Raw genomic sequence first — 12,848 nt, forward strand, 5'->3', positions numbered from 1 at the left:
AAAGTGCAGCAAAGAAAAAAATCCTGAACTTTTGAAAGTCAAACTAAGATTGGGGGGGACGTCCCCCTGAAAAAAATTAACATAACACGCAAAATCCTGCATTCTAGTGCATTTTAGTACTTATTTTCACTAAAATAAGTTATAACTTAAGCCTTTTACTTCCGTGTACATTATGATTAACATGTTAAAAATATCAACTTTAATTCCCCTAGTTAATGAGTAATTTTCAGGAGTGCATTTAAAAACGCAGTGATTTTCCTGGCTACACAGTTCATTACTTTGGAGAAAAAACAAAACACAAAAAAAAAAAAAAAAAAAAAACCCCACAGTTGAAGGTACGGTAAACTCAGCAAAATCCCAAAACAGTACTGTTAAAAAGTAAAGTAAAGGTCTGTTAGAGTTTCTAAAGCTTTCAGGTTTCAATGTTGGGGACATTGAGCCTCGTTTATCAATCTTTTAGTAGAGTTCTGCGTTTGTAGAAGCTAAAGTGAACTAAACATTTCCAATTCATATTTATGCGAGTTGAAGCCAATTGTTTACATTAGTTCGTATTGTCTGTAAATTTAAACACCAATGAATACCAAATTTCTTGTGTAAATCAGGGGCGTAGCTAGGAAATTTTTTTTTTTTTGGGGGGGGGGGGGGGGGGGGGGGGGGAGATACACTGACTGGCAGCCTGAGTACATTATGTAACAAAAAATAAATTACCATTGCTAGTTTTAGGCAGCTTAGAAACCAGCTCTTCCATTATTGCTGTTTCTTCCACATTTTCTTGATGTGTTCTAGAAACGGCACTAAAACTTAGCTTCGAAGCCACAAAATGCAACTTTGATGGAAATATATATAATAAATTGCTTACCTCTCTTCACGTCGAAAGGAGGAGGAAAGTTTCGCTGGTTTTGACATGAATTAGCAACACACGAGGAAACACTTGTAATTCACAACTAAAATGACTGCAGCTACACTGGCAGCTTGAACATGCTTTCTAGTGCGATTGTGTTGCGCTTGCGCAGAACAGTGTCAGTCCTGCGCGCCTTAGCTCGTGCACCTGAAGGCGCGCCTTCACGTCTAATGAGCTCTAGCACGCGCACCGTTAAACACCACTTGTCTAATCAATGAACTATGTTTGGGCTATTTAAGGACCGCGCCCATGCAAGGACGATGCGAAGTATTACACCGCATCTAGGAACGCGAAAAATCCGAAAAATAAAGTTTCTCCATTCGGAAAACCGGAGATTTTCAAGAGTTTTGTCAAATATCCAGATTTCCGGGTAAATACGAAAGACTTATCTACGTATTTTCTGGACTATAAGCCGCTACTTTTTTCCTAGGTTTTGAACCATGCGGCTTATACAAAGGTGCGGCTTATACAAAGGTGCGGCTATTCTGTGGATTTTTCTTCCACCGCTAGGGGCGCTCTAACCGGAAGTAGAATCAAAAATAAGATAGACGAAAAATCAATGCAAAGAAGAATTAGCAGATCTTTAGCAGATAGAACACGCACGACAAATTACTAACTGGTAATTATTTTCAAATCCAGAGAAGATGATTAAAGTGACTTGTGGTTTCAAACACAGGAGAAATGAAGGTAAATAAATACCGGTTATTTTCTCTTGGTTCTGTTCCGTTTTAATCAGCAAAGTTGCTGCCGTGTTAAAAGGCACTGTTCGGAAAGAATCTGTTCAGGTACATACATGTACATTTACAGTACAAAATCGTTCTGTACATGCAGTAAATATCTAATTTTTCAACATAGATATCTGCGGCTTATAGCCCGGTGCGGCTTGTATATCTTTTTTTAAATTTTTTTAAAAAAAATGGAGCGGATGCGGCTTATATACAGGTGCGCTCTATAGTCCAGAAAATACGGTATATAAATACAAAAGCAAAAACAAGGTTTCAGCAAATAGTGGTTCGAGCCCTAAATACGGACCATGAGAGTTGTGTAAAATCGTAATGACAAACCACCAGGAAACTAAATGCATATCATCTCAGTGCAGTTGTATCACTCAAAATATAAAAAAAAGGTACTACATACTAATTTAATGAATCAAAATAAAGTTCACGTATTTGAAGCTTTGACATCAGTTTCCCTGCAGCACCAGCCTTACCTTCTGGAGATAGACCTGTTGCCAGTCAATTCCTTTGAAGAACAGATGTCCCTTCACTTCTGAAGCCCTACAGGGTGCACAAGTGAATAAGGGAAAAAAAAAAAAAAAAAAAAACACATCAGACACCACCAGTACCTCTGACCAGAAAGGTGTCAGTGCTTCAATAAATCATCAGATCAGAACACCTTAGTGTTCAGGTGATTTTTTCCCCCCTGAGGGTTAATATATGCTGAAGCTATTATTTGCATTCTACAGGGTAACAAACTCGACAAGGCAAAAAAAAAAAAAAAAAAAAAAAAAAAAAGAACGGGGGTCTTTATGTTAAAAACTGACAAAGACGAGTGGATTTCTGTTCTGTGGAAAGGCATGGGCACAATGATGCTCTCCAGCATCAGGAAACAGGCCCTAAATGTACCCCATTTTGGTCATTGAGTGGCTTTCATTTCTTAATATTTTGGCCAACCAAATAATGACACCAAATCCTGTCATTCAAACCAGCTCCTTCTGTTCTTTGTCTGCCTTCTTTTGTTTCCGATTCTTTTTCCTTCCAAAATGGTCATGTGGTGGTGTTTGATTTGCTTCACTTCTCTTGTTCAAGGTACTTGTCAAGTGTGAGCATCCTTTTCTTGCGTGAATCATCGAGTGCATCACGCAAGGTCATGGATGGATCTAATGTCTGAAAAGCATCGGGGCGATGCGTTGTTTGCGGTCATTTCCAGGAGACATTTTCACGTTTTATCCGAACAGTCAGTGGTCATGCAAGCAAAATCCCTTCAGTGTTCACATTAGTGAGGTTTAAGCGTTTTTCACAGATGACATACTGAAATCAAAGTAGTTATGGTGTGAATCGGCTATATTCCAACCTGGGGGTCCCACTAGAAATTTGGGGCTCTATGAAAGAATATAATATTGCCCACCCTTTACGTTTCTGGTAATCCGACTTCATGATGGTGTCAATCGACTGATGGTTCACCATCAATTCTGCTTCTACTGTACGCAGCTAATGTTGGTGCAAGATTGGAAAGCAACAAACCTAATGCAGTGTCACACCCTGGCTCTGCCTATGCAAGACTGTACCATGTAATGAATAGGGGTGAAATATAAAGATCTACTCTAATAAATTTTGTGGAAAATGGAAAACCAAACCAGGTGGTTGTTGCATTTGCTTGTTTTAAGAGAAAATTATTTTTTAAACTAATTTAACTTGCACATGGTAATGTTAATACTGTCCTCTGAGGGCCCTCTGTCAATAACGACAGAGGGCCCTCAAAATTGTCCTAACTCCCGCCCCCCATTAACGGCACCCGTTTCAACCTATAATCAAGCCAGAAAGTCTGCACACCCGCTTCACCTTCCCCACGTTTTATTACATTACAGACTTATGGCCCTTTTCCACTACCCTTTTTCAGCTCACTTCAGCCTGACACGGCTCGCGTTTCGACTACCTTAGAGCAGTACGACTCAGCTCGCTTCAGCCCTGCTTAGCACCCAAAACTCGCACAGTTTTGGAGTGGGGCTGAAGCGAGCCAAACCGAGGCGAGTGGGGCTAGGGGCGTGAGCAGACACTCCCCTGTACACTGATTGGTGAGGAGGAGTGTCCTCACATGCCCACACACGCCCCGCGAGCACGCTGGGATCTGTAAACACCGTAAACCCGGAAGAATAATAATTACGAGAATTTCTGAAGCCTTATGCGCCTCGCCTCATCTATACGCTCTTGCCAGTATCTGTTAGCGTTGTCGGTGACAACAAGCCACAGCACCAAGACCAGCAACACTAACGACTCCATGTTTATTGTTTACTATCCGGGGCGTGAGACTACCGCTTAAAAGATCACTGATGTCACTGTTTGTGCCACCTAACGACATCACGTGACGTCCACCCACTTTCACTAACTCCACCCAATGTGTCCACCCACTTACAGCCAGCACGGTTCAGCGCGGTTGTAGTCAAAATGCAACTCCAACAGCCCCACTCAGCCCAACTCAGCACGGCACGGCTCAGCCCAACTCAGCCGCATTGGTAGTGGAAAAGTGGCATTATTCTACAATAGACAGTTCATTTTTTGCCTCAAACATTTCCACACAACCGGCAATAATTAAGGTGAAAACAGGTTTTTAGAAAATATGCAATTTCATTTTACTGACAAAGATGGGTTATTTATGGGTTACACATCTGTACACACCCTTAGTCTAATACTTGGTTGATGCACCTTTGGCAGCAATTACAGATTCAAGGCATCTTGGGAAAGAAGCTACAAGCTTGGCACACTCGTTTCTGGACATTTTTGCCCATTCCTCTTGGCATATCCTCGCAAGCTCCGTCAAGTTGGATGAGGAGCATCGGTACACAGCCAGTTTCAGCTCCTTCCACAGACGTTCAATTGGATTCAAGTCTGGGCTCTGGCTGGGCCACTCAAGGACATTCACCGAAGCCACTCCTTTGTTCTCTTGGCTGTATGCTTCAGGTTGTCGTCATGTTGGAAGGTAAACCTTTGCCCCAGTCTGAGGTCCACAGCGCTCTGGAGCAGGTTTTCAAGGATCTTGGTGTACTTAGCTGCATTCATCTTTCCTCTATCAGGACTAGTCGCCCCGTTCCCGATGCTGAAAAACATCCCCACATCATGATGCTGCCACCACCATGCTTCACTGTAGGGATGGCATTAGCCAGGTGATGAGCGGTGCCTGGTTTACCAAGCGTCACATCTGGAGGATTCAGGCCAATATGTTCAATTTTGATTTCATCAGACCAGAGAATCTTGTTTCTCATGGTTTGAGAGTCCTCTAGGTGCCTTTTAGAAAACTCCAAGCAGGCTGTCATGTGCCTTTTACTAAGGAGTGGCTTCCATCTGGCCACTCTACCATAAAAGGCCTGATTTGTGGAGTGCTGCCTGGATGGTTGATCTTCTGAAAGGTTCTCCCATCTTCACAAGGACACGCTGGAGCTCTGTCAGAGTGACCCTCGGGTTCCTGCTCACCTCCCTTCCCCAATCACTCAGTTTGGCCAGGCAGCCAGGTCTAGGAACATTCTTGGTGGTTCCAAACTTCTTCCAATTATGAATGATTGTGGCTGTGCTCTTTGGGACCTGTAAAGCTGCAGCAATTTTTCTCTACCCTTCTCCAGATCTATGCCTTGACACAATCCTGTTTCTAAGGTCTGCAGATAATTCCTTTGACCCCATGGCTTGGAGTTTGCTTTGACCTGCACCGTCAACTGTGGGACCTTATATAGACAGGTGTTGGCAATCCCCAATCATGTCCAATCAATTGGAGTCCACAGATGGACTCCAATTAAAGTTGTAGAAACATCTCAAGCAGTATCAGTGGAAACAAAATGCTCATATCAAAGGGTGTGCACACATGATATTTTACACTGTCATTATGGGCTATTTTGTGTAGAATTTTGTGACTAAAAATTAACTCAATCTATTGTAGAATAAGTCTGTAACGTAATAAAACGTGGAGAAGGTGAAAGGGATGTGCAGACTTTCCGGCTTGACTGTACCTTCCCCAGGAGGATAATTTTAGGCGAACCTCACTAATATTCTGATAGGACAGGGCCACATGACCATCCTTAAGAAGTTAGAGGTTTATCCCTGGGATTCCCCCAGAAACCCCATTTACAAAAGACATCAACCCAAAACATCACCGAAACCCGGGCCAAACAGGGAATGTATGCAGTCGCTCACTTTGCAGCCAGGCAATCAGTGTTTAACCCCTTGTATCTCCTTGAAGTGTCAACCAATTTTAATGATTCAATAAATAAATAAAATATATACACACACACACACACAGAAATTGCCTTTCAATAGAACTAAATTTTATTCATATAAAATATCAAGAAACACCAGTAAAAGCCGATTAACTGCAACCGGTCAGCTTAAATATGCCGATTGGCTCGCTGGTGTGATGATTTGTGACGTCACTGAAAACCCAAACATATTCTCACCATAACTAAGTGCATACAAGTAAGCAAAGCACAGAATGCCAACTATGATTTCTATAACTTAATTTCACACTTTAAACCTAATAAAACAGATCTCGACAAGGTGAGGGGTTTGAGACATTATGATGTAAAATAAGTAAAAAGCAGTGCACTTACCCCTGACCCTGGCAGCCCAACCTCTTAGCCACATCTCTCTGTAGCAGTCCTTCCAAAAGAGACTTGAGCTCAGATGAGAAAGAGTCTGGCAACTCTACATTCTTAAAGGGAGCATTCAAATTCAATTAATATCAGGTCACTCACATTAGACATAATTCCCCTATATTAAAGCCAGTGTCTTGAACAGATTGATTTTCCATGCTAAATCCATTAAATACAGTACCAGTCACATGTTTGGGCACATCTAATTCAATGGTTTCTTTATACATTGTAGAATGATGCTGAAGGCATCAAAACGATGAAATAATGTGCGATTATGTAGTAGTTTAAAAAAAAAAAAAAGTGTAAACGAAGATAAATGTTTTATATGCTCGTTTCTCCAAAGTAGCCACCGTTTACCCTGAGAGCTTCACACACTATTGGCATTATCTTAACCAACTTCATGAGATAATCACCTGAAATGCTTTTCAATTAACATGCATACCTCATCAGAAGTTAGCGGGGAGAATTTCTTGCTGTCTTAAAGCTAGACGGCCTTTCAATTTCATAAAATTGGTGAAATTTAGCTCCCTCTGAAATTTGGTCATTGTGATGCATGTTTATTTCTGCAACATCTCAAAAAAAAAAAAAGCCCCAAAACAGGCCATTCTGCAGTTGGGGAGTTATTTAATTTGAGGGGATTCCTGAGCAAATAATGTGCATGATCGCTCACTTCGTGCAGTCAAGCAGACAGGAAGTCCATGTGCGTATGCGCAGGTTTATCCTTCTTTTCCTTCACCTTTTGGGTTTTACGGCAGCTGGTATCCAGTGTTGCATTACTCCCATCTACAGGTTTACCTTGACCGTGCACTGACCGTTACATTCTGTCGCTAAATGAACAGCTGATCGAGCCAAGGTGCTGGCTGACTGCCGATATTGATTAGTTTAGTCCTGCGTTTCTTTTCCTTTGCAACATAACGTCTTTTCTCCTTGCTTTCCGTTACTGTAATCGGTCTTTCAAGTTTCATTCATGCACTCGCATCCTCCATTTTCCTCTCTGGTTTCAAATTTGTATCCCACAATGCTTTGCGCGAACAGTGAAAACCCACCACGTGATGCATGATGTAGTATCTTAAATTGAGTCACAGTGAAGCAAGAAAAACAAACAGTGGAGAATTTAGGGCCATGTGACCTTAAATTCATTAATTGTCCTATTAAAAAGTAATAAAATTGGAAGCATGCGATTCCAATTCAGTAGCTTTTGGTCCACTAAACAAAAATAATTGGGTGTCGGGGAAAATTCTTTTTATGACCTAAACTTGAAAAATCTGAAAGGCAGTATAGCTTTATTGTGTTCGAGACCATCAGTTGTATTGCCCTTTAACAACTGTACTGACCCATATATTATGTGAAGAACTGCTCAACTAAGTAAAGAGTAAAAGAAGTCCATTGCTTTAAGATATGAAGGTCAGTCAATCCGGAAAATTGCAAGTGCAGTGGCAAAAACCACTGCAACTGGCTCTCATCAGGCATGTTCAACCAATATTTACCACTGCTGTAGAGAACAAGTTCATTATAGCTACCAGCCTCAGAAATCGCCAATCAACAGTACCCAAGATTTGAACCTGCATGAATGCAGAGTTCAAGTATCAAAACACATCAACATTGACTGTTCACAAGAAACGGTGTCAAAATCAGGCCTTCATGGTCAAATTGCTGCAAAGAAACCACTGAGGGAGGCCAGTAAAAAGGAAATTGCTTGGGCCAAGAAATTCAAGGAATGGACATTTGACCAGTGGAAAGTAGTTTCATCTGAGGAGTCCAAATTTGGAGATTTTTGGTTCCAACGGCCATGTCTTTGTGAGACACAGAAAAGGGGGAACAGATGGTGTCTGCATGTGTGGTTCCCACCGTGAAGCATGAAAGAGGAGGTGTGATGGTGTGGGGGTGCTTTGCTGGTGACATTGTTGGCGATTTATCCAAAATTGAAGGCACATTTAACCAGCATCACTACCACAGCATTCTGCAGTGATCTGGCATCCCATTTAGTTTGTGCTTCGTGGGACAATCATTTGTTTTTCAACAGAACAATGACCCAAACAAACCTCCAAGCTATGTAAGGGTTATTTAACCTCTGGGGTCAAGAGCCTCACTGGCAAAGCTCAGCAGGTTTAGAATGAGTAGGTCATGTATTTAGATAAATATCTTTGAGTTTTTATCATACAAGCATGATAAACATATTGAAGCTTTATACTTTCCTATATGCCCACTGCTAAATAATTGTTTTAAAATTACCTAAATTAGATGAAACAAAACTTGTCACCTTACTCAGTCACATCGGAGTCGGAGCGCTAAGCGCCCACTTACACATTCATAAGACTATTCACATGGTAAGAGCATCACTTTCACTTTTTCAGTTTCGACTGGTTTTTCTTTCGCGGCAGGAACGCCCACCGTAAACAGGATCAAATGCGTCAGCCAAAGTTTAGGCTATTTGGAGGTAAAACTTGTTGTGAGATGACATGCAGATATTATGCGCTTCAGATGATTCAGGACAGCGATTCAATTTCAGGACAGCGAATCAGTTCAATCTTGAGAACTGAGACAATGATGAGCGGTGCCCCCCCCGCCTTTTTTTTTAAACTTTGACTCGATCCAGCCAAAGATCAACTCGAGTAAGTGTAAATATTTATTATGAGCAGATCGGTTGATATGCATGCACTGTTGTGCATACACATGAAAAATGACGGAGCAATTTTCCCAGAGTAAAAAGTATTTGTCTATTTTGAGTTGAGAGAGTAAAATTTGGAGTTGGAGCAAAATTGGAGCAATTGTGTAACAGAGTTGGTTGTGGCTTTGAATGGAGTAAGAGAGTTAATTTCATGGCACCCTGAATAGTCAAATACCAAAATAAAGTCAAATACCAGATAAATGAAGCTGTTGTAAAAAGCTGTTTTAGAACAGTGTTAGAACGTTGGGGGGGGGAGGAGACACACATGACCTTACTCATTGTGATGAACCGTTTTGGTCACTTGACCTGATGGGATTAAGAGGTGGCAGTGGGAGGGATTTTCACTTCTCATTGAATGGAATGATTTTTTTTTTTTTACACTTCCCATTGAATACCCCTCCCACTGCCAACCCTTCATCCCAAAATAATAGGACATACATTTTTTGATGGCCACTTAATTGTTCAAATCAATGGAGCAGATTTAAGTTTTTGTGCTTGATGCATTCCTCAGACTGAACAGAATCACCTTGAGTGATCAAAACAGTTCAGCACAGTGGGTAAGGTCATGTTCCCCCCCCCCCCACACACACACTCCAACACAGTTCTAAAACTGCTTTTTTACAGCATTTATTTTTTAAAAGTAGAATCATGACCTACATACCACATAGATGATATTGTAGCTGAACTTGTGCTGAATACAACAAAGTCATACAAATGAAAATACTGCTTAGATTTATTGAAATTGACAATCAGAGCGCCAGAAAATACCCTCAGACCCTAGAGGGTTAACGAAGGAAAGTGAAGCAGTGTTGAATCGGAAAACCTGGCCTCCAAGGTCACCTGACCTAAACCAAATTGAGATGGTTTGGCATGAACTGGACCGCAGAGTGAAAGAAAAGCAGCCAACAAGTGCTCAACACATATGGGAACTCCTACAAGACCATTGGAAAACCATTCCAGGTCACCACCTCATGAAGTTGGTCGAGTGAATACCAAGAGTGTGCAAAATTGTCATCAATGCAAAATGTGGCTACTTTCAAGAACCTAAAAACATTCATTTACACTTTTTTGCTTCCTACATAATTCCATGTGTTATTTCAGAGTTCTGATGCCTTCGCCATTTTACAATGTATAAAACATACTCTAATTTGAGAGAGAGACAGAGAGAGAGAGAGAGAGAGAGAGAGAGAGAGAAGAATGAATCACATTTAAAAACTGGCTTACCATAGTAAGTGTCATGCGGTCAATCTCATGTTTATCTTTGGTCTTGTGTTGCCGGAATGGACTGTGCCTGTGGTGAGAAGCCCAAGATCCTGTTATATTACCGAACAAACCAAGTCAAACAAATCTAGAAAAGTGTCACAGTAGTCAGAAGTGCACAAACCCACACAACCTGAATATGTGCCATGTACATTGCTGCACTTTAAAAGTGCTAATGAGTAAGGTCATGTCAACAAAATGACAACCAATTGTTTTGTAATAAAAGGTTTCCAGGTAAATTTTTACCCCATTCACACTGAAAATGTATTTACCATTATCGTGTTGTAATAGTGTCACGTGGGAATGGAAGCAAGGTAAAGTCAAAATATTAAAACTATTCCCTGGTGACCTTGTAACTAACTAATGTTTTTCCATGGCTCCAGTGGGAATTGGAACCACTGGATTAACGTGTTTTGACTGGTTGTGATGTTGGCAGTGACCGTTTCCCACAGGTGTGAAATGTATTTGAGGTAATAGCCAGAAGAAAGGGGCGGCGTTACCTGCCAGCCAGCACAAAAAATGATCATCTCCATGTGATTTCAGATTACAGTGGAATCAGCTTCACCTCATTACATTTTTGGACTTACAAAGAAGGGAGGGGGAAAAAAATATATATATAAATTTTGAGCAAGTGTGATTTCTGATAAACAAAAATAGCCTATTAATTTCTGTTAATGACAAAAATAGAATGACCAAATGCCTGTTAATGTCCTTTTAAATTAGTTAAATAGGCTAAGAAAAAAGCGCTATTCCAAACGTGCTGAATGCACTGACTGAACTCAAGCACTTCATGGTGTCCTGGTAACACTGACAAACACAACGTGCATAGCGCTCTATTTTAGTGATGCAGTAACTTATGTTTACTATTATTTATCCATCACTCACTCTCATTCTTCATCCTTATTTGCTAAACTGGGTCACCAAATTAAAGTCTCACCTCCCCAAGTAGTCGATGGCTGAATCCAAACACACTGTATGCACTAACAGCAGTTAATTATCTACTACCCAACCAATATTGTGCATTACTCTACATCTATCCAGTGTTATTTTTACCTGACAGATTAATCAGTTTTGTATGTGAAAGGGGCTTCTGACTCCCTGGTTGGGTTTTCAAATGCACCTCCCCTCAGTGAACAGACATGTGATCCCACTCCCCATGAGATTGCTCGCTCGCTCACTCTTCCTTAATAACTGTTACGACAGCTGGTTTTGACAGCCTCCACCCTCTCATCTACCCACTCGCTCTGTCTCGTCTGTGAAGTCTCTGAGGTGACCACCTGTGTCGAGACCCCTGACATTTAAACTTTACTCCCCAGATCAAACAGGTTTGAAAGAGAGTGAAATGCAGACACGGCGAGAAAAACAACCGCAACAGAGGCACATAGTGTGGTATTCATGATTATTTCCCTGTTACAGAAGGGAAATGCTGGTTCTTACCCTCGCAGGAGTTTAAACAGCATGCAGCCCAGTGAAAACCAGTCAGCGCTACTATCGTATGCCGTCCCTTTTTGCAGAACCTCTGGTGCCATATAGCCATGGGTGCCCCTACAAAAGCCCATATAACTTTGATTCAATGCATTACACTTAATTTCACATGAAAGTTATTACCAACCCCCTCGTGCAAGTTCTCTTCTCCTATGATTGGTTATGTTTTCAGATTTAAGACGTACACTCCGCAAACACTTTATTAGGAACACCTGTACACCTGCTCAATTTCATGCAATTATCTAAATCGGCCAACTGCGTGGCAGTGGTGCAATACATAAAATCATGCAAATATGAGCCAGCAGCTTTGGGTAATGTTCAGGTCAGCCATCAGAATTGGGGGGAAAAAAACGAGCAGAATGGGTTACGACAGCAGACGGCCACATTGGGTTCCATTTCTGTCAGCCAAGAACAGAAAGCTGAGGAGGCAGTGGGCGCAGGCTCACCAAAACTGGACAGTTGAAGACTGGCAAAACATAGCCTGATCTGATGAATCTCTACTGAGGAAAACAGATGGTAGGGTTATAATTTGGCACCAACACCACAAATCCATGGACCCAACCTGCCTTGAGTCAACAGTCCAGGCAGATGGAGGTGGTGTAATGATGTGGGGAATGGTGTTTCTTGGCACACTTTGACAGTGTTTGTTCAGTGTTCTTCACTGGCCTTCCCAGTCACAGGATCTGAATCCCACAGAACACCTTTGGAACGCAGTAGGATGGAAGATTCACAGCATCAAAATGCACCTGAAAAATCTGAAGGAATTGCATGATGCAATCATATCGATACAGACAGGAATTTCAAAGGAATGCTTCCAACATCTCGTGGAGCCCATGGCACGAAGAATTGAGGCTAGTCGGAGAACAAAGGAAGGCACTACCCAGTATTAGTGAAGTGTTCCCAATGAAGCGTTCAGTGAGTGTACTTTTTTTTTTTTTTTTAACTTGCGTACTATTTACTGAAAACGTCACAGGAGGTTAGTAGTAATGCACCAAGTACAAGAAGAAATTATAATCCACAAGTTTCAGAGGTTAAATAAAATAAATTTATGAGCACTCACACACTGGCATGGGGTTTCTTCTTTGAGAAATCGCAAGCCAAGCCCAAGTCAGAGATGCGGACATGGCCGTGCTCATCTAAGAGGATGTTGGCAGGCTAAGACAAAGGAGGGGGAGAAAAGT

The 12,848-nt window shown here is 41.4% G+C and overlaps 1 protein-coding gene across 1 annotated transcript in view; it reads right to left on the reverse strand.

Moving 5' to 3' along the window:
- Positions 1 to 12,848, reverse strand: part of grk3 (G protein-coupled receptor kinase 3) — a 188,574-nt gene that overhangs the window by 31,135 nt on the left and 144,591 nt on the right. The window contains exons 12-16 of the mRNA XM_060908817.1: positions 12,728 to 12,822; positions 11,620 to 11,727; positions 10,147 to 10,213; positions 6,213 to 6,313; positions 2,112 to 2,178 (exon numbers count right to left, since the gene is read on the reverse strand). Coding sequence (XP_060764800.1) covers positions 2,112 to 2,178; positions 6,213 to 6,313; positions 10,147 to 10,213; positions 11,620 to 11,727; positions 12,728 to 12,822 — 438 coding nt within the window. The remainder of the gene's footprint in view (positions 1 to 2,111; positions 2,179 to 6,212; positions 6,314 to 10,146; positions 10,214 to 11,619; positions 11,728 to 12,727; positions 12,823 to 12,848) is intronic.

Source organism: Neoarius graeffei, chromosome 25 (genome assembly GCF_027579695.1).
Source record: "Neoarius graeffei isolate fNeoGra1 chromosome 25, fNeoGra1.pri, whole genome shotgun sequence".
Lineage (NCBI taxonomy): Eukaryota > Metazoa > Chordata > Actinopteri > Siluriformes > Ariidae > Neoarius > Neoarius graeffei.